The following is a 22,813-nucleotide window of genomic DNA, read 5'->3' on the forward strand; positions in this document are numbered from 1 at the left end:
TGCGCGCATATATACGCAGATGTGCGTGTGTGTGTATTTTCAAAGATGGCTCATTATAAACATGGCAGCTGTTCTTCATGTCACATTTTTCTCTTTAATCTAAAGCTCTAGCAGCTGGAAAAGGAGGGAGGGAGGGAGAGAGAGAGAGAGAGAGAGAGCTATATAAACAGGAAAGGAACATGGGCACATGTTGTATAACTGTTGTCAAAATATCAATTGTTAATCATTATCACAGTATTGGATGTTGCAGTGATATCACCACAGGTTGCGATATGCAAATTAGCTCTTTAACAAATCCCAAAATTGTTGATTGTGCTGTGAGCATCCTGGTCAGTCTCAGATGCAGGCAAGTGCCTTGTATCACAGCATTTACATAATCCCACAAACACAGATATGTTCAGAATAATGCAGGGAATCTTTCCCCATACTACATGGAGGGTTTACCAATGCATTTTTATATATTGCAGAGCTTTTCACCATGTGTGCCAATATGATCACAATATAATAATTTGGGCCATATTATGATCTCATAAACATATCCTATCATGTACACACAGTCTCCTATGTTTCAAGCTCCAGGTCACTTTCTTGAGAAACAGGTCTCCCCTGTAACGTGTGTCAGGCAGACACTGAGTTGTAGTACTTTAAGCAGCTGGATTGATCAAGGCCTTGGTGAAGGCTTTGGGACACACTGCAATGTAGCACTGCTCTCTGTATGCATATTACTGCTTTGCCTGAGGGCTTGTAGGTGTTTTATAGTTGGTGTGTGTCTGTGTGTGTGCGCATACGTGGTGTGTGTGTTTTCAAAGATGGCTCACTATAAACATGGCAGCTGTTCTACACAGCACAATTTACTCTAATCCAGCTTTGTGAGTGTGCACACGAGTGTGCATGTGATTGTGCACTCAAGCAGTACCCTCCTTGTGGCGGGATGTTTAGGAGTGTTGGAGTTTGTGTGAAGGAGGTGTGTGTTTTGTTATGATTGCCGGCACTCAGAGTTTAGACATGGGCCTCGTCAATGTCTCGTCTCAGCCCACCTCATTCCAGAAACCTCCAGATGAGAGAGTTCCACACATCTCGAGTGCATCTGTGTGAACAGGAGGCTCTGGAAGAGAAAAACCATCACACATGACTGAGTGAATTAGATCATCTCTTCAGAGGCAGGGCTGTGCTGCGTTAGGGATGATGTGTAGAACAGTGTAATAAGTTTTACTCAAGACCTTTGAACAAATGACGAAATGAAACCCAGAATGAAGGAAAAATGTTAAAGGATAGGGGTGTGTGTGTGTGTGTGTGTGTGTGTGTGTGAGGTAAATCTAAAGAACATCCCTCGCTACACCTTTATGCTACACCATTATGCTAATCAGATCTTAAAGCAGACATTTACATCATACAGCTGTTTCATGCTCTCGTTCTGACCTGACATGCTGTAGAAGGGCCATGTGTCAGCCAAAAGAATCATGCTGCAGGGGAAATATGCTGAATGCATGCTGTTTATTTGTGTGTGTGTTTGTGTGTGTTTGTGTGTGTGTTTGTGTATGTGTGTGTGCATGCTGGAAACATGAGTGGGTGCGATCCGGTGGTCTCAGATGGGGCCCCACTCATGACGCATGACCGCATCAAGACCACATACATCAGCTCATCCTTGAATCATCCTACCGTTCCCATGGTTACCCCTCCTCCTCACCCCTAGGCCTGCGGACCCCGCTCAGGGGTTATGTCCTAAGACCCAAGAATGCCTAGTGACAGCCTAGAAACCCGGTGTCTGGTTCTCTTTCTGGACTCATAAATGAAACCTGCCTGATAATCTTGCCTGTGATAGTCTCTATGCTTGTTTAACTTTGAGAAGAAAAAAACAGGGTGAATCAGAAAAACTGGGTGTTGTTTTTGAGACCACAGAGAGAGAGAAAGAGGCTTTGACATTTACAGAAGGGCCCTCAGCACATTTCAGTTCAGACTGCCGCGGTGAGCACCATCATGAATACACCGTATTCCTCCTTACAGCTCGTCCTAACTCCATGGATCATTCCCATGCGTCTTGCTTCCTAATGGTTTCGCGTTTGGTAAGCTGGCAAACGGGCCCTCTGAAGCAGCTTGCATGAAGGCCCTGGCGGCTGGGAGCCGTTCCGCAGGTGCTCCGTGCAGCTCTCTCCCTCAGCTCATGCATGTTTCCCAGAGGATGCTCTGCAGAAGTGAAAACACGGGCTTCTTCCTGGCTCCCCTCGCTCACACAGCTTCAAGGACAACTTCAATCTGTTGTCTTCCCTCCCTCCTTCCCTCTCTCTCTCTCTCTCTCTCTCTCTCTCTCTCTCTCTCGCTGTCGTTCGCAGTGGAGGCCGTTGTGGAGTTTGACTACCAGGCCCAGCACGATGACGAGTTGACCATCGCCGTCGGCGACATCATCAGCAACATCAGGAAAGATGAAGGGGGCTGGTGGGAGGGCGAGGTGGCCGGCCGCAGGGGCCTGTTCCCAGACAACTTCGTCAGGGTGAGCTGGCCTCTCTCGCGCATGCTGTTCTCACGTCTCTCTCTCCCTGGACAATGGTGGCCTGAGTCCCAAAACCTGGCTTCCAGTATATGTGCTTGGTGAGGTGACAGTTTTTTCTCTGCAGGGGACTGTGAATGGTGACTGTCGGACCATGCTTGGTTGACTTGTTGCAGTGTTGCAGAATGCAGAGCACTGGTACGAACAGGATGCTCTGTCAGTTTAGTGGGCTTGCAAGTGTTGGTGTCAGCACGTGTGTGTCTGTGTTTTTGTTTCATGAGTGAGAGAAAGTCACATAGAGTTTTGCATATTACTTTCATTTTACTTTGTGATCGGTGTATTCTGCTTGTTACAGGGTTTTTGATTGTCAGATGATAAATCAGGCTTTAAAGTTAAAGGAAAGATGCCTCTTTTTGATTTATTACCATTAACAATGCTACAGACTGTGATGAAAAATGGCAAAAATGTATCTTTCAAATATTGGCTCTGATATTTTTGCGCTCACTTCATCTGTAGCATTGCTATTTCTCGCTGTCCCATGTTTTCCAGACATGCACAAACAGTTAGTCACGCGACAGCACCATTGCCGTTAGGTGTTTGTGTAGTGTCAGGTTTCGGCTTCGGCTTGACGGGATTTGCCTCGCACACTTACTGTGCTCGCGCGAAGCGATGGGTTTCAGTGGCGGAAGGGCCTGACTCAAGCAGCGCGAGGCTGCGAGGTAGCGCTGGGCTTAGGGCACAAACACACGAGCGTGTGCCTTTCACCACCACACACTGCAGACGTGGTACAGGAGCAGGTGCAGTGGCCCACGGGGGCATGGGTGCCGCCTGCCCGGCTGATTCTAAGGTTTTGTGGCGTAGCTCGTGGCCGTTTCCTCTCTGAACGCGGAGCCAGCAGGGGGAAGTGTAGACTTCCTCTGAGGGCGCATTGACAGGAAGAGAGAGTGCGCGACATTAGCAAAAACGGGAAGAGTCTTTCTCTCACAATCGCATCTGATAGTGGAGTTTACGTTTGAGCATCAGAAACCAGCTCGGACATGGCCGTGCATCCACTTCTGCTTTGAGCTTTTCTGGTTCTAAAACTCAAGTACATATGCAAACACTTTAAACATGCATGGGAGAATAAACTGTCAGACCGCAGTAACCTCAGTTATATTTTTTGCCAATCTACTGTCAAAAAAAAAAGTCATGACGCCATCATGGAGCTCTAAATATGTCTTCCCCTCTACACCCCCCCTGGGTGAGAACACAGAACACCGGCCTGCACACGAGCTTGATTTTCTAGCCATAGGTGGAGCAGGGGCGGAGGCGGTCTACTGCGGGCGCTGATGCGGCTCGGAGTGTCTCGCTGCCCAGTTCCACGTGGTGTTGGGGTGCGGGACCCTGCAGGTTAGCATGATGTGGGTGCTTGTTTCCATGCAGCTGCTTCTTTGGCATGGGCCCGTTTTGGCGGCGTGACCTGTAGGAGTCCGTCACCCAGAATGCTGTTCTAGACAGAGGATTCCTTAGGTGTAGATTATTTTTAGCTATTATTCTTTACCACACAGGAACTGCAGTGACCTTATACGACACCACAGAAACAACTGCAGAATTGAGGATCTACTGAAAGATCGTGTTCGTGTATAGATTATAGAATTGGATTATAGTTGTTGCTTCAGGCAGTCAGGTGATAAGCAGGCTGTTTGTTGGTAGCCATCGTTTTGGATTTGTAAAGATGTTTGGAGCAGTTATGATGTGTTAATATTTGTACTGACAGACAGCTCAGGAGCCCATTTCCTACACCCTTGTTTTGGTTTTTAAGCGTTGAGGACATTGAGGACCACTCCTTTAATTCCAGTCTGTCTGCATGAGCGCGGGTGTTTGTCATCAAACAAGCCACGATGCTTATGGGCATAGTCGCAACCGTCTCCGCAGAGCCTGGTTGGTCAGGTGACGGCTCTCTGCAAACGGACAGACTGCAGGCTTTACTAGGCATGTGGCTGTGAGCTAGGGGCTTCCTTTGTTCAATGGGTTTTCTTTTTCTTTACATCACATCCCTAATTACTGACATGTCATCATGTGAAACAAAGGCAATTAAAACAGCAATGCTTTCAAGATTTCCATGACGTTTCCACTCACATTTACAAAGAGAAAAGGAAACATTTTAAGAGAATGGCAGAACTCTCACTTGGTCAGCAGGCAAGCGGTGCAGGCTGACCAAATACTGGCCACTCAGTAACACAGTGCATGATATACAGAGCATGGCGGGATTTTGAAGAGTGAATTTGTGGTGCTCAGTTTAACATAATCTTAATAACATAAACACATGCATAGTCATGGTCTGTTTATATACCTGTTAAACATACTGTCATTAAGAGAGAACCACACAGTGTCACCTGTGGTGGGTTAAAACATGCCATAGCTAAATATCAATGGGTACCGTAGTGTACAGAGGCAGTAAGTGCAATTCTAGATCACAAACTATTCTGTTTCTTTCCAATGGCTCTCGATTCCACGTTAAAGCCCTTTTGGTTTGGTGAGTGCAAACGCTTCTGTATTTGCAGGATTTGATCATTCTTGTCGGGTTTGTATCTTTGTGTTAAAACTCAGAGCTCCGCTACAAGAATGTGGCTTATTTAGGGGTGGAGTGTAACCCTCAGGCACTGATACTGGAATGAAGAGCTTTCCTCTGTCTCCTGACCGTGAACCAGAGATGATCCCTGCCGTCGCAGGGTATCATAAACGATGATCTCTGCGTTCACGCCCACCCTGAAACCTTCCCCACAACAAACACCTCTGCACTTTGAAACCAAGCCAGATATAGTCAAAGGCATATTTCCAGCTGTGTAGCCTGAGTAATGAACTGAGTTTGATAGACTGCATCTGTGATGGCGCTTGTAAATAAAGCGACGCCCTGAACTCCTCTCTTCAGCGGATGCAAAAAGAAAAAAAAATACAACTATAAGAAGAAAATACAAAAGAAGAGAATGCAAAGAAGAAAGCCATTTGTGTTGCGCCGCATAATTTACGTTGTAGTTTGTGATCGATGATCATATTCGTTCGTGATATACTGAAGTCTTTCTGCCCCTGGAGGAGGCGAAGCCATGCTAGACATTTACTGTCTAAGCGAATATTATTTTAAATGTACGTCCGTAGCAGCCTGTTCCTGTATCGAGTATTTCTAAAGACGTTTCAGGTTGTATAGAGAGGCTTGTGTTATGTGCTTCATGCTCTCATGATTCTTGATTATTCGTGATTATTAACTATTTTTGAATAAAGTGTATGAATAACAGAAATTTAGTCATTCCTTCGTGTCATCTTAGCACACAGGTTCATTGTTGCTTAGCATCGTAGCTGTTGTGGGTCCTCTGCAAATTCAGCCATGTCATTGTTCCTGATTTGGGTTAAAAGGTTCCTTCTTAAGCTAAGCCAACAGTCTTATGGGTTACTACACACCAGCAACCCCAGTGTGTAATCCCCCTAGTGTTTATATAAATCCAGTCAGACACAAATGAACACACAGTAGGAGTGCTTTCAGGGCTGCGGGTGTTCAGCAACACTAGGCATTGTGCAGTAGGGCATTCTAGATCAGTGCTCCTGAGATTGTGTTGCCACTCCATACTCTCATTCCAGAGGTGATATCATTTCAACCCCACAGTTGTAATCCAAAACTGGCCAGGTGTTATGGCACCTGATGCTGGGCTGTAACTGACAAACAAGCACTCTAACCAGATTGTTACTGTGGTGTTGTATAGATAAGTACAGCCGCAGATCTGTTTGCACTGTGTAATCGTCCACAGATTTAGCAGTAGTGCTTTTTATGCATGACATGCTGTTTTTGTACATCTCACATGCTGTTTTGGAGTTGCTCAACATATCCGTTTTGATGCTGAATAGGTGCATAAAGTAGGCTGTCTGCTCTGAACATGGGATCCTGAGGACTGGATGCACACTGGGGAACAGGTGGACGTTAGGGTGGGGTATTCAGGTGGGCATTAGGGTGGAGCATAGACATGGAGCTTTTTCAGGCACTTCTTGCACTGCTCAATTTAGACCTGCTCACTTCCCATTCAGAAAGCTTCAGCAGTTATGTTGTTACAGTGTAAACCAGTCGTCTGATGTGTTAGAAAGAGGTCAAAGGCAGTGTCAGCGAAGTTGGGAGGGGAGGTTAGACAGCGATCGTCGCGTTCCATTTCCAAGAGGAGGAGGAGGAGGATTTGGACTGGCTTCATGTGACTCATTCAAAACACGTGAACCTTTTCTACGTCTGGCTGATGGGTGTCTCTCGCTGCAGATGTGTCTGTGTCTAGGTATTTGCGAGAATGTGTGCTCTGCTAAGCCGTGTGTGCGAGTGCGAGTGCGTGAGAGTGTGTGTATAGGATGATTACTTTTGTTTCCTGAGTTTTATCTCCATGTATCCTAGTGCTCAGTTACCCTGCCAGCAACTCAGTGGAACACTGGCGCACACTCACACGCACGCGCATGCACACACACGCGCACGCACACACACACACACACACACACACACACAGTGGCCATGAAAAAGCCATTTGGAAATGTGCTGAATGTTGCTCATCTGTTTTTCCAGATCTTCTGCTTCCCCCTAATGCAGTTAATCTAATCTGTTCTCTCATTAGTGAAGGAATGTGTGGTTTCAGACTGCATGGAAACACCTTCTCCAAAAATGGCTTCTAGAAGCCATATTCTAATGTAGATGTTACGTGTGTGTGTGTGTGTGTGTGTGTGTGTGTGTGTGTGTGTGTTTTCTCTGAAAAGAGAAATGAACAGACACATCTCCAGGTGTTTCCTGTTCTTTCTTTGTAAATCTCACCACTATTCTGCTTGCTGAAATTTTCAGCAGTTTCTTTTCCTTTCTTAAAGGTGTAATAAATAGAATTTCCCAGTTAAGCCTGCTAAATAAAAAAAAAAGTATATGTAGTTACTAAATGACTTACGAATGCGTTAATAATATTAAACACCAGTATTAATGGAAGGGTGATATTTTAAAGGGAGTTTATGATGCATGTAACTGATCACATGACGAGCATGTCAGGAAATACCAAAATGTATTGCTTTTTAAAGATTTGAAATGACCCGCTGCATTTCTAGCCTAGGTGACCTAACTATCATTTACAGTCAGGTATCTTCAGTTATAACATGCACTCCTCTTGGGTTGGGCCTTGCTCCATTGACACACTAGGCAGTATCACAGCCAGCTTCATAGCCACTTGAATTAGTGCAGTCAAGCATACATTCCAACTTCCTGTCACTCTGATGTGATAACAGCAGATAATTTGGGTATTTGTGAGAGAAAATGAGAGATGTAATTTGGCAGAGATGCCAACAGAGATACAGAATGCTCAGTCTTGCTTGGTATCTCTTCTCCTGGCCCCCACCCCTCTCTCTCGCGCGCGCGCGCGCTCTCTGATCGATGCAGCTGTGAGAGGCCTGAGCTCTAAGATGTTTTCAGTTACGCTGGCTCCGGTTTTGACTCTGCATATACGCGTCACATACAGTCTCCTCTGCCTCACCGTACTTGTCCCCACTCTCAGGGCAGGAAGAGGAAGAGCCACGTGATGCTCACGTACTGCATTCGTCTCATTGGCCCACAGAGATCTTTGAAGCACTTTTTTTTTTTAAGCATCTCATCATGCCTTGCTCACAAGTCTTTCTTTTTGTTTCTCCGCACTTGTAGTCTTCCATTAGACTTCTTGCATTCCCTTGGTGCAGGTCTCTCTCTATCTCTTTCTCTCACTCTGTGTCCTGTCTCAATCCCTCTGTTCTCTCTCTCTCTCTCTCTCTCTCTTTCTCTCTCTCTCTCTCTCTCTCTCTCTCTCTCTCTCTATTTCATTCCACCCCCCAGTGTTTGCCGCAGAGCGGCCTGAGGGGCGGATGGTGCAGCGCCGCGAGATCACCTCCACGGCTCCGTGCCAGCAGAGGGCCTCGCAGGCATGTAGCGCCAGCCTGCTAGGCCTGACTAAAATTGGAACAGCGCAGAACGTCCACGGTGAGCAGCCGAGCAGGGTGCCGCTCCTGCTCGAAGTGGAAGTTTGCTGTCCAGCTCAAGTGCTTGGTTTCCTCTCGCAAATCCTAATCTCAGTCGTTCTGTAACCAAAACCTCAAAATGTATTTTCAGATGAAAGCTCCACTGGCCCCAAGCACTGGTGAGGTGGTCGGATAATGCGGATGTCTGTTTTTCTCGTTGCTGTCGTGCTGTCAAATGCATATTAAACGAAACGCTCATGCAGTAATATGTGTGAAATGAGCACTTGGAGGTCTGCAGAGTCTCTGTATACTGCAGGTAGCTCCGTATCCTTTCTGCTCTGTGTGTTGGGCTGGAGCGGATTAAACTAGGTGAATTCATTGGAATTGATCAGGTTTTATTCATCCTGCCATAAGCATTAGAGCTTCTTACTTACAGAATTCTTACCAACCTCACTCATGCTGATCTTGGAGCTATTCAGGCTGATTAATTCTGGGCTCAACAGGACAGACACATGGGTGGTACTGATCTGAGGTCTGTCTGTGCAATGTCAACAGGTGCCAGATTGTGTTCTGTTGTTTATGTTGCCCTGTGTGTGTATGTGTGGGTGGGTGTGCATGTGAATGTTTTGGGGGGGGGCAGCTTATGTCAGACCACTCCTCACTAGCAGGTTCCCCCAGTGTGGTTTCCACGGTAACATGTATGTGATGAGGCACCAGAGAGATAATTGGAGTCTCCAGGGACCGATGGCCCATTGTGATTGCAAACATAGAGAATTCAATAGGCCTTTATTAAGAAATAGCACGCAAACACGCCTAAACACACACCTCTAATACAGTATAAACTCCTGTCTAATGCGGTAATATTTGTATGCATTAATCACGTGACAGAACAACACTCACGTTTAAGATGGCTGTGAACTAGCATGCACGCCAGGGTTCATGTTAGCCTGACTGTGGGAGGCAGAAGCACTTAGATATAGCCTTGAGACAGAGCACGGAGACTTCACCAACGAGCTGGTGCGTCAGCGCCAAACTGAACAAGCGTTATCGTGCGTCAGAAGTGCGTGATTGGGACGGCAGAGGAGAAAGGCACACCACTGTTTCCCAGGTTTTTCCAGTGGCAGAGCTGGGATCAGCCTTGCCAAGGGCCAGCCACAACATCAGGTGAGGCAGGTCAAGCCATGTAACAAAACAAAACTACCAAACAACAACAACAAAACATGATTGATGTTGGCACATATATTTATGTAGTTTGAGAGGAAATGTAGTCTGTTTGTGCTACTCTCTGTAGGCATATATGTATTTCTGTTCAGTGGTGTTTGTGTGTTGCTCTGCTGTGTGTGTGTGTGTGTGTGTGTGTGTGTGTGGCTGCCTCTACTGAAATTTGCAAATACAGTGGTTAGACTATGGGTCTGTCAGAGCCTGATCTGCAGACAGGAAGTGTGCATTCAGAATTCAAGCTGCAGCTGTCACTCACAGTGTGAGAAACCCTCCTAATAAAGTAGAGAAGGTTGTGATTGCTGATGGCAAGACGATGGTTCTCGTGAAGCTCTGTAACATTCTACAGCTGAGCCTCCCTCCGCTGGTTTGGAGATAACAGCTCACTGCACAAAGGGGGGAGTGCTTGCATGTGTCCTTGCGTTCAGTTCTGCTGCTGCTGTACTTTCTGGGGTTTAGTGTGTGCATGTGTGTCTGTGCGTGTGTGTCTGTGCGTGTGCGTCTGTGTGCGTCTGTGTGCGTCTGTGTGCGTCTGTGTGTCTGTGCGTGTGTCTGTGTGCGTGTGTCTGTGCGTGCGTGTGCGTGCGTGTGTCTGTGTGTGTGTGTGTGTGTGTGTCTGCGTCTGTGCATGTGTGTCTGTGCGTGTGCTTGTGTGTGTGTGTGTGTGTGTGTGTGTGTGTGTGTGTGCTCCTGCCCCTAACCCACAAACAGCGTTTTAGCTCCTCTGAGGCCCTGCTGTCATTTTTGTGCCACACTGTGTAGTGTAGGGCTATGCTGGCTGCACCCCTGCTGTCAGACCCTGGAGAGCTGTGCTAGCGAGGGGAGGCTATCCATGGTGAGTGCCCGAGCCGCAGCTGCACACGTACAGGTACCGCTGCTGCCTTGCCACCCCTTTCCATTTATGCTCGTATGTGTCGTTTTTAGCAAAATATGAAGAAGTAAAAACAGCAAGCTTTGCCATGAGACGATGAGTATCTCTGCATGGTGTCTTGCCGGCGTGTCGAGGTGCTGATGCCAGCCCCCGTCAGGGTGTCCCGCGGTGACCTGGATGGAGCACAAGCTAGATCTGGGTCAGTTTACCAGAGGAGCGTAATTTTAATCTCAGTTATGAAATAAGTTCATATGCACCTACTTGGTAAAAATAGTGAAAATATTGTATTATATTATATTATATTTGTAACTAAATATAAGTATTTTTTTCCTTTGCTATAATGATAATTTACTGTGATGTTGGAGCAAAGATGGGTCCAGTGTGCTGTGTTAGTGGTAATCTACACCACTGCTATAAACCTTTGCCACTAGTCTACACTACACTATATGGTGATGATCTGAGCTCAGTGTTCTCTCAGGAAATTAAATGACAGCTATGGAGTAGAGCTGATCTTAAATCAGCATCATAAACAGGTAGCTGAAGCACAAATCCAATGGTGGCTGCAGAATAAAAGTGTCTGGCCTGGCTGCTAGCTTCGCGTCTCTCTGTTGCCATCCTAGGTTACGCAACCTTCAACGGAGCAAGGGTGAGTTGTGTAATCGGGGACTCTGTATGGACTGTAATATTGTGTGCATTGCGTAACTTTGTATAGGGCACACAGAAGCATCCTGAATGGCTAGGACAGTTAACTTTTTCCGTGATGCTTTACAAGGACAATGCAATGCAGTGTAGAAGCCTCTGTTCTACTCAGTGAGGAAATATCTCTGAGCAATCAGAAGTCATGGTCTGTGGTTGTGTTCTCTGTGTGTGTGTGTGTGTGTGTGTGTGTGTGTGTGTGTGTGTGTGTGTGTGTGTGTGTGTGTGTATTCTTTCACTGTGGAGCTTACCAGACATCTGCAATAGCTCGCTCTCTCTCACTCTCTCTCTCTAACTCTCATGCTGCTGATCTGTTGATAAACTTATTTTTCTTCTTTCATGCTAAAGCTGGTCGCACACCAACAAAAGCCACCTCTAAAAGCCTCGTGTAAACTCCTGATGGACTCCTATGCAGGTTAAAAAGGTGACAGATATCTGAATGCTTCGGGGAAAGGCCAAGTGTGATGGGTGGTGGGTGCGCGATTATGTAACAGTGATGTAATGTCCGTTTCCTCCTGGCTGAGGCTGCCAGAACCAATGAAGAATAGATAAGGTTCAGCATTATGCCAGTGTCGTCAGCTCCGGTCAGCACACACGTCCTCACAATGGCGAGGGCTGAATTTGCCAGGGCTTCTCGTGCTTTGGGCCTGATTGCCTGCACTGGCACCAGGACCCATCAGCATTTCAGCAGTAAAGGTGTTGGTTTCACGTTGGAACTCAGTCAATAATTAAGGCCAAACCGATAATGTTCATTTTGCACCTTTCAGATACGCTGATGCATTGTGGGAGCGTTCGCTTATTTGGTGTTAATTATTCCTGAAATGCTGCGTGTGCCGTATAATGTCATGTATTATCATTTTGATTTCATATTCATATCTAGGGCTGGACAAGTATGGAGAACCAAACTATACCGAGATTATATAGCTACATGTTGCGATCGATTTTTGATGTATACTCGAATGGTGTGATTCATCAGGACAGAACCAAACAGAACTTGTCTGAGACTGAAATGGTGTAACACATTAAAGAGCCTTATATTGCAGCTCTGTGGCATCATATAGCAGAGGCCGATATTGCGATGTCAGTTAACAAGTGATATATTTTTCAGTCTTTACATCACTCATATTTACATTATGTAAGTGAAAGAACTAGAAAAGCTGAAGTTCAGTATATTATGAATATTGGTTATTGGCCTGGATTTGTCTGCATGGAGTGTGCATGCAGCGGTACGTTAGGTCTGCTTCAGCCTGCCCTGTGCTAACTGCCCTCTGATCTCACATCTCACCCACTCATTAATCATGAATGCTTGTGAACACAGCTCATTATCCAACAATGCCTGAGCTTTGTGTGTGTACACGGGTGCTCCAGTGTGCGCGCCTGTGTCCGTGTGTCCCGTGGTTGTGTGTCCACATGCCCGAAGGATTGTTTTCCAGGGCACACTAAAATGGAACAAGCGCAGTTCCTCTGACCAACACACAACCCAAAGTAGCACTTCCTTTGTCCCACAGTCCTACAGTCGACGCACACGCTCAGCCCATGGTACAGGCTGCATTCAGCTGAATTCACTGTCTATCACACAGCATCAGGTTTAGTTACTCAGATAGTAATCACACCTTAAAAACGTCTGTTCTACTTGTGATTATCACCAACCATGAATTTTGTCCTTTACACAAAAAAAGTTCAATTTAATGACACACACATGTATTTTTTATATATTTTTTGTATTTCATGTGTTTAACGTTTGGAAATGGCACACCCATGCCTTACATGGGAATTTCAGTTTTGAGAAATAAGGGCACCTGCTTTATTTGTGTGTGCGTGTGTGTGTGCGTGTGTGTGTGTGTGTGTGGGGGGCTGGTTATTATGGATGTGCGATCCCTCCACCTGGATGCTGCCCACCTCTTGAGTAAGAGGCCAAGGCTGCATTAATGAAACAGCAGACAGATCAAACATGGCGCCTGCTGCTGTTCTCCTCAGTTAGCTGCTCTGTCACTCAGAAAGGGAGCAAAGGGAGTGATAGAGAAATGCTGCAGATTAAAGGCACAGACAGAGTGAGTACAAACAGACAGCCTTAGCCAAAGTGAATGAACCTGATGTCAGCCATTTAAGACCAGGCATCCGAATGTTCTCCCCCTGAGTGGACCTCAGGCCTCTAGCATATAGTGTTTTACTGGGAGGTGGGATTAAAGGCTGGCCTGCAACTTCAACAATGGGGGGGTGGTGTGGGGGGTGGGGGGCTTTTTGCGCAGATGCAGATGGAGAAGTGCTTAAGGCCAGCATGTGTGGGGTTGACTGCTCCTCTGAGTCACTGCATCCAGGAAATGAGTCCAGCTCTTCTGCTGCATGGAGAGCTAAAGCATGCATGGGTTCTCTCTCTCTCTCTCTCTCTCTCTCCCTTCCTCTCTCTCGCTTTCTCTTTCTCCCTTTTACTCCCTCGCCCACTCTCTCTCACACCCCCGTTTTTCTCTCTCTCTCTCTCTCTCTCTCTCTCACTCTCTCTCTCTCTCTCTCTCGCTTTCTCTCTCTCATAGAAAAAGAGGGCAGGCTCTTGCTCCCCCTGCTGGCTGTTAGAAGGTATTTCAGCCAATTTTCTGTCTCTCTGCAGGAGATTAAGAAGGAGGTGAGGAAGGACGTGAGTCTGGCTTCTCAGACGACCGGGCTGAAGTCTGACATGTCCAATGGCAGCGCCAGCCCTGCATCAGAGTCCAGCCTCCGGCCAGCCAAGAAAGGTACCCACCAAGTCCAGTTTAGAGCTAAATGAACCATCACGAACTGACTGTCAACAACAGGCGTGAATGCACTGGCTCCAACCCATATCTTGTTTATTAAAGGTTTAGGGTACATTTGGTCAGGCAACAATTCACACAGATAAATACACAGCAGGGACTTCTAAACCGTCCATAAACACACAACGTCAGGGTCTGTGGCACACATTAGATCACTGGGCTTAGTGGTAGGAAGTCTATTATACAATTCTTAACATGTAGGACATCTTCTTTGTGGGTTTGTGTGCGTTTGTTGCACATATACCTTTCTGGAGAGGGTATAGTGTGAGTCAGATGAGTTTGTCTGGAACATCCAGATGTCATGTGGGAAGTTAGTGTTAAGTGTGTGTCTGTGCATGTGTGTGTCTGACAGTAATTAAACCAGTCTCTTGGACAGACAATTAGAGCAGCTCTGTAGCTCGTACTCTAAGGTTCCGCTGTGAATACTGTCAGTGGCCAGGGGAATTTGTGTGTGTGTGTGTGTGTGTGTGTGTGTGTGTGTGTGTGAGAGAGAGAGAGAAAGAGAATAGAGGTAACACGCTAATGACTTACATCCTGTCTATCTGAATTAGGAGACATTAGCGGTTCCAGTAATGTCTTAGGAGGCCAATTTATTAGCCTTGACTTCTGTGCTTGCCTGTCTCTCATTTTGCTAACTGGCCAATAATTTGGCAGTAAAGCAGCTCAACAGACACTGAAGCAGGAATGGCAGGTTTTGTCGTCTTTATTGGCCCTCAGTAATGTTTAAATGGTTAATACCAGGAAGTTAACAAAGAAGTTAGTCATAAGATTACAAAATTCTTTCATGTGAGTGTTGAGATGTTGGGCAGCTATTTCTGTCTGTAGTTGTGGGTCTCCAGCTGTGTAACTGAATTTCAGGCCCATAGTTTGAGACAAACTTCATCTCCTTAGTTCTAATACTTGCAGTCTGGATCTCGTCCTAACTGAAATACTTCGTTAGCAATTTGCTTTTGTTTGTTTACATTTTTTAGCCTACAACCATTTTGCAATCAAAGCTATCTTACAGGCTCAGCTGCAAGTTTAAAAGCTGATCTCCATATGTTCACAGTTTGTGTTACTCACTACGCCTAATGTTAATTTTAAGTATGCAGGGGAAAGGTTCACAACAGACATTTTATATATATATATATATATATATATATATATATATATATATATATATATATAATCAGTCCTGATATTTTGAAATAATGAATTACCTGTACAGTTTATCATACAGTCATGATAAATGTAACGGTAGAGCACATCTAATTGATTTGCTTTAACTTCTCAACTGAATTTTAAATACGCTTTAATATAATGGAATATTAAGTCTTGGTTTTGATATATTTCGTGTTGGTGTATTAATATAGATTTTTTTTTTTTTTCCGCTTTTTCTTATAACCTCAAAGTGCCCCAGACTAATTGCCCCCACAACCCATGGTCTGAGATCTGCTGTGGTGCTGCTCTGTAGACCATGTGGCGCCCTCCTGTGGTGCCCATATGTGATGAACAGCATGGTTTCTCCCTGTCAAACCAAGAGTGGGCCTCCAAGCCTGCTGTGGCGAAGCATGCGCTCTGTGCTAATCAGAATAATCCTTTCAGCTGCTAAAGTACCTATTGACAGTTCAAACAGTGGTTAGTGACTGCACTAGAACCACTAGCTGACAGTGCCAAGCTTAGGATTTAGAGATTGTTATACAGAAGCATTTTATTAAGTGGTGACATTATTTTACTGTGGTAGACAACTGGCACCAATTATGTTGCTTAACTCAGATTATAAGTTATTAGCTGCTCTTTATACCACCCGCTTGAAATCAGCGTTAGGAGAGATTATCTCTGCCTTGCAGTCAGGACTCAGGAAGGGCAGAAGCATTTCAAATAACATCTGTCTTGTTTTAGATTTCTTAGGTTACCATGAACTGGTCAGGAGGCAGTTATTTTATTTCTGGGTTTCTGTAAAGCTGTCGAAATGGTGGTGGAACATGAGTTCCTGTATGATGTGGTGCATCATTTTGGTTCTGGGCACCAGTTTTTGAAGATGGTTCCAACCTTAGTAGTAGTTGTGTGTCTTTGGCTAAAGGCACTTCTACCTGGTTTGTCATCAGTACATTGCTCCAGCATCAAAGGTACTCAGACTGCAGGACACAAGTTTCTAATTTGTAAATTAGTAGGCAATGCATTGTTTTTGAAGGACAATGAACAGGTTCCTGTTGTCCTGGATATTTTACAATAATTTTTTGCTGCTTTGGGTCTTTCAGTTACACAGAATAAGAAAGGCGTAATGGCTTTACATAGGATAAACAACTCACAGATAAAAGGTTAAACAGACAGTAAGATTTCTTGGAAGTGTTTTGCTTTCAAAATCTAAAGGTATTTCAAGAATTGCGTGTCCAGCCTCGTCTCTCTATGTCAATAAATTGACATATTCTTCTATTGTTTCTCTTCTATTGAATTTATAAGGAAAAATAAGACCAAGCATATTAAGAGAAAAACACTAGTTAGGAACTATTCAGAAGGGTTGTTTAATGCTCTGGACTTTAATACAGTCAATCATTAGATAATGTTTCGGAAAAGAATGACTTAATAAGAATGTCATTTTTATCACAAAAGGTTTATTAAAACAGGTATACAATATCACAACAGGTTTATTAAAACGCAATAGGGAGTTTTATGTTTATAATGAATTCAGAGATGAGGTTGGATATTTCATGGAAAGATTGTGAGACTGATATTAAAAACAATTTCACCACAACAGCTCCTACCCTATGAGAGCTCATTGAAATTATAACCCTTCATTTAAAGGAACTTTTGACTTTTCTCTTGGTGGTATAGATTTGTTAGTTAGGAAATGTAACAATCACCATATGATGAAGTGCATAACTAAAGCCTTATAGAATTAAAGTTTATGAATGCAAAAGGGAATTTGTATGTACATTTTATCCTCATAACGTTTTGATGAATACATTTAAACCTACTATATCTCCATGAGGCTGTTTTGGAAATCGAAACTGGAGAGTTATTTATTTTGTAACTGGACTTTTTCAGATGAGTTTGGAATGATCTTGACTTGTTTTGATATATTTGCATGAATTGTATAGATTTCCTATTGTAATGATTTTGTTCCTAACTAGTGACATCAACTAGAATAGCTGAGGATATTAAATTATTCATCCTATTAGAGAAATTCCACATTCACAAATCCAGGGTAGTAGTGTTGGTCCATAATTTTAGACTGTTTTGTGGTGAGGTAAACATCTTTTGCGACTCCCTGTTGCAAACGTCACAAAACAAGAAAGCCATTAAGATGCCTTTTCGCTGAGTAAAATGATTAAAACACTACATCGAGGAATGTAGGTTATGCTTTCAGGGTTAGGTTATTTAAGTCCTTGTTGATTAATTCACTCATTGTAATTATATTTTGTGGGGTTTTTTTTTTTATTAATTCATTTATTTGGATTGTTGTTTTATAATCTCATTTGTTAACTGCAATACAGAAAACTGACATTCAAGTCAATGTGAAGTTTTGGCCTATTCACCATAGCACTACTTTTGTATGTATCTCATTGCGATTGATTTAGATTGCTTTAAGAGTGCCCTGCATGGTCTGTCAGTGGATATCAGATTATAAACCCTCCATGTTACAGAGACTGCATTGCTTTTATTCATATAGATGTGGTTGCCAAGATGTCACAGATTGCCCTACAGTTGGTGGTGCAGAAAGAATCGACTATTTTGCCTTTCAGATTAAAGTGTAAATTGATTACGGTATAGACTTTTGCAGATCACCACTAGTGCAGTAGTCACTCATGGCTAGAGCAGCTCCCATTTTCCATTGTGCTTTGACAGAGAAGTGAAACCTGCTGAAAATGAACTGCTCACTGCAGTAAGTTATTTAGTAGGACGGAGGATGGAGACACCTAGTGCAAAAGAAATTATTTGTTTTAATACGGTTTGCCTGGAAAATCAAATTTCATTAACCTATATGTGTGTGCACGTGGGCGTGTCGTGCGTGTGCGGGCGTGCATGGGGTCACAGGCGAGGCCATACGGAAAAGACGCTGCAAAGCCGCTTTTAGCTACATGCCACAGAACGACGACGAGCTGGAACTGAAGATCGGAGACGTCATCGAGGTGCTATGTGAGGTGAGCGTGTCGTGGCGACGTGGCAGTCCTTTCCCCCGCGAGCGGACGGCTGCGGTAGCGCGGCTTACTCTGGGCTTTGTTCCAGGTGGAGGAGGGATGGTGGGAGGGCTACCTGAATGGCCGGACAGGCATGTTCCCCTCCAACTTCACCAAAGGGCTGACGGCCGACGATGAGGACCCGGCCACCCCGCCGGAGGACACCCGCAGCACGCGGACCAGTCAGTCCAAAAATGCCCCAGCCATCTCACGCACTGCTGCCCAAAACACATAGTCATGAAATATAAACCTGGTCCAGCAGCAGAGAAGTCACACTTCTGTGAGCACTCAGCTCACAGGATGTGACAACCAGCATGTTTGGCCAAAAATAATTTTTATCAAATTGAGTTATCAAATTGTTAAATTGCTCTGTTAAAGTGTTAAACTGCAGTTGAAACATTCGGTTAAATAATGAAGGCTTCACTGATCCCTTCATTTTATTAAAAACACCTACCGTGCACATATACTCACACCTTATTAGATAAACACACATTTTCTAGGTGTATAGACTGTTGCCCATCCCATTATCATAATTTCACTGAACAAATTTCACTGAACAAAGGGAGAAAAATTATGTCCTTTTTTAACTTATCTTAGTCTTTTTAAAGTGCTGCACTGTTGAACATAAAAGTGTAAAATGGGGAGTTTGGAGGTTTTCTTGGATCAGCGATGATAGATGATTACAGTCCTCAGAAGACTGAAGAAAACAGTGCCTTCTGAAACTCATTAGATAACTTCACAGAGGAAAAAAGCTTGAATTGCTGTGCAGAGAAAAAAAATGCAGAGGAAAAAAAATAAAACTTTCTGCATTTTTTAAATGGGCTGTGGAGTTAAGACATGAAGTGGGAGTTTTTTGAATGAGAATCAGTCCATTGGCTTACTAGGGCCTTAGCCAGGTGTCGCCAGAGATACTGTTCTGCGCATGAGCCAGCAGATCCCCAGAGAGGAGAGACATTTCGAGACAATACAGAGGGCTGAATTTGGGTTGCTTCTTGACTAGAGTGAAAACAGATGTATATGTGTGTGTGGGTGTGGGTGTGTGGGTGTGGGTGTGTGTGTGCCACCTGGGGTTTTTTGAGCCATCTCTGAAACTACATAAAGCTGGGCCAGGAAGATGTTATTTTAGTACAGAACAGGAACAATCACCTCAACAAACACTTTTTCACACTCACATACGCAGCTCACACACACACACACACACACACACACACACACATACACACACACACACAAATTCCCATGCAGTGTCTCTTCGTGTGTGTGTGTGTGTGTGTGTGTGTGTGTGTGTGTGTGTGTGTAGGTGTTAAGGACAGCACAGGCTCAGAGAGCGATGGTGGAGACAGCAGTAGCGTGCGATCCGATGGGGGCAGCATGGCCTCCAGCACGGAGATACAGCCCAAGAAGGTGCGCGGTTTTGGTTTCGGGGACATCTTCAAAGATCAGCCCATTAAGCTCCGCCCCCGCTCCATGGACATGGAGAATGAGCTGGAGAAGGTATGAGAGAACTGACTAACTATATATACACACACACACACACACACACACATACACACACACACACACACACACACACACACACACACACACACACACACATATATATATATATGGTCTTTTTCCTTCAAACTCGGGTGTCCTGCATAGTATCTTAGCTGTTCCCAGACTGTGCTCTTCTGGAGGCAGTTTTGGATTGTTGCTCCTGGGATGGTGGGAAACCTTCCAAGTTTGGGGGTCACAGCCCCTAGTGCCCCAGCTGCCCCAGGCACCATTGTTGCCTTTACCTTCTACATCCTTATAGCTTTTTTTCAGCCCTTGGTATTTTTTGAGCTTTTTATGTTCCTTCTTCTTGATGTTGACATCACTTGGCATCGATACATTTATCACTACTGCCCTCTTCTGTTGTTTGTCCATCACTACTATGTCCAGTTAATTAGCCAATACCAATTTGTTAGTTTGTATCTGGAAGTCCCAAAGGATTTTAGCTTGGTCATTCTGCATCACATCTGCCATGGTACCTTCTGGCAGTACGGGTCCCCTCAGTTCTAGATACCGGCCCTCTCCACCTAACACTTATACAGTCCGAATGACATTCCAATCCCGTTGCTGGTGAATATCCTAGTGAAATGGATTAGTAAGTTGATGTCTCATTCCCTTCTGGCACCCAGCTTGATGTCATCCGCATAGGGGAGGCGGAAGATTGCTGGAATCATTCATTGTGGGGGACGTTTTGGCAAAATGACAGCGGCAATATCCCCATACCTATTAAAAATGCTGGGAAATCTCCATAATTATTCAAATATTCCAATGGCTTTAAACCTGCCTGTATGCCTGAGTTTCTCTGCTCAGAGATTTAGAGAGAAGGATATAAGAGAGTTGGCCAGAAATGTGGGCATGATTGTGTAAGACATGGGGTCCTTGATAATGGAGCCAAAAGTTGTAGTTCACACTGCATAGGGAACTACGCACTGCAAACTAGTGACCACAAGCAGATGTTCATACACCTTAATGTCCAACAAGTTGTGTGGATGTGTTTTGTGAATAATTGATTCCACACAGTGCTGCATCTCCTTTACTGAAGAGATCTGCTGTGGCTCAGGTCCTACACCCAGGTTTGTCCCACTTCCTTTTCTGTGAATTCCAGTATTCTCATGTGACATTTGGCAAAAATGACATTATGAGAGGTGTTGTGTGAGCTTGACGTTAAACACCACAGTTTCTTGTTGTTTCTCATGCCTGCCGTCACAACTGTTGCATCTTGAACTTGCGCAGTTTTTGTGTGTTCTCCAAAGCCACTGTTGGTCAGATAACTGAGTTCAAAGCTCAGGATGTGAGCTGCACACACTTGCATTATTACGTGAGGTAACTCTGAAAAGGGTGATGTCACATCCTGTAGCAGGGTGGGCTTGTCCGGTGCCGTTCTGTCTCCATTTGGCCGTGAGGGTGAGGCTCCATGCTCCTTCTCCTTCTCTCTCTCTCTCTCGCTCTCGCTCTCGCTCTCGCTCTCTCCTCCCTCTCTCTCTCTCTCTCTCTCTCTCTCTCTCTCTCCCCCTCTCTCTCTCTCCGTCTCCTCCCACTCATCCTCAGTCTCTCATCTGTACTCAGTTTAGTGTGCCATTCCCTCATAGAGCTGCTGAGATTTGCAGGGAAAATTCACCTGGCTGCTCAGGCCCTGCTTGCTAAGCATTTAAAACACTGCTGGCATCCATTGCAGTGGGGCAGGACATGATGGCCAATGGCTGTCTGTGTGAATGTCCCGTGTGTGTGTGTGTGTGTGTGTGTGTGTGTGTGTGTGTGTGTGTGTGTGTGTACACGCGTATCGTGTGTTTCGTGTGTGTGCGTGTGTCCTGTGTGCGCATGTCCTGAGTGTGTGTCCTGTGTTTGTATGCATGTCCTGTGTGTGTGTGTGTGTGTGTGTGTGTGTGTGTGTGTGTGTGTGTGTGTGTGTCCGTCCTGTGTCTGTTTAACTGTCCGGAGGTGACAGACAAGCTTGGGCACTGTACCTCACTCAGGAAGGACATTTAAGGCTGCAGGCCTTGTTTCCTTCCTCTCTGCTTGTCACCTCTTCATCCTCCATATTGTTCAGGTTCGAGGAAGGAGGAAATCTTTCCTAGCTACCCTATTCTGTTTGCGTTGAGCTCACAGGATGTGACATCAAGATTTTTTGTTAATGAGTGCCAAAGCATGATGGCATTTTCTCATGGGAAAAAAATAGCTCTGCTCTCCTGTGGAAGTATGGAAATGCAGCTTTCATAGGGGAGCTACCAGTGCGTCAGACTAGACTACCCACATACAAATTTGGCCACATTTTTGACAGTGTGTTTTCCATAACCCTGCCCCCAACTCCAACTCCCTCTCTCTCCCTCCTCCCCCTGCTCTCTCTCTCTCTCTCTCTCTCTCTCTCTCTCTGTTTGCTGTTTGCTGATTCCGAGCGCAGGCTTGCTTAAAGCAGAAGTAACTCACGAAGGGGTCATGTGACTTGGCGTGGGGAGGGGAGGGTGGTAACTAGAGCGAGACTGAAAGTTCCTCTAAGCTGTGGATGGTCCATCTTGCTCATACTCTCTCACACACGTGCGTGCGCGCGCACACACACATGCACATAGGCCCACACTCTCTCACCACATACAACAAGTTTTTCGTTCCGGAGGATTTGGTTGATATGGTGTGTCTGTGAGTGGAGAACAAGCAAAGGACACTGGGAACCCACATAAAGAGAGCTGCTGGTTTGTATCAAGCTCTTTTGTCTTTATCACTCCTTTTCCTCTTCTTCTCCCCTTTGCCTTGTTCCCTCTGTTTCTCCGCCTCCCTGAGGACGCTGTGTCAGACGAGGGCTTTGGGGTTAGACCGTTCGATGCCAAGCATGTTGGCGGCGATGCTCGAGCTTTTGTGTTTCGTGGTGTGGTGGTTTTTCCAACAGCGCCGAAGGGGCACATGGGGGATGTAGTCTGCGTGTCGAGGAAGTGAGGGTCGTGGCGGGGATTTACGCACAGACCCGTGTAACCAGCCAGAGCAGCCGAGCCCTGCAGGGCCCAGCTAGGATCCAGATGTTCCTCAGACGCAGTGCCTAAGCAGCCACATGACTCTCGTTAGCTTAATCTCCGTCACGGGGCGTCCCAACAGAGAGACGGGGGGGGCG

At 45.3% G+C, this 22,813-nt stretch overlaps 1 protein-coding gene across 3 annotated transcripts in view; it reads left to right on the forward strand.

Annotated features, from left to right (window-relative positions):
• LOC113576138 (SH3-domain kinase binding protein 1) overlaps positions 1 to 22,813 on the forward strand; it is a 38,262-nt gene that overhangs the window by 9,704 nt on the left and 5,745 nt on the right. Inside the window, exons 2-6 of one of the 3 annotated variants that reach the window (XM_027008086.3) lie at positions 2,331 to 2,488; positions 13,840 to 13,963; positions 18,038 to 18,144; positions 18,230 to 18,362; positions 19,481 to 19,674. In XM_027008086.3, coding sequence (XP_026863887.2) covers positions 2,331 to 2,488; positions 13,840 to 13,963; positions 18,038 to 18,144; positions 18,230 to 18,362; positions 19,481 to 19,674 — 716 coding nt within the window. The remainder of the gene's footprint in view (positions 1 to 2,330; positions 2,489 to 13,839; positions 13,964 to 18,037; positions 18,145 to 18,229; positions 18,363 to 19,480; positions 19,675 to 22,813) is intronic. The other 2 variants (XM_081717972.1, XM_081717978.1) reach the window with 2 other exon arrangements.

Source organism: Electrophorus electricus, chromosome 1, assembly GCF_041902795.1.
Source record: "Electrophorus electricus isolate QZ-2024a chromosome 1, ASM4190279v1, whole genome shotgun sequence".
Taxonomy (NCBI): domain Eukaryota; kingdom Metazoa; phylum Chordata; class Actinopteri; order Gymnotiformes; family Gymnotidae; genus Electrophorus; species Electrophorus electricus.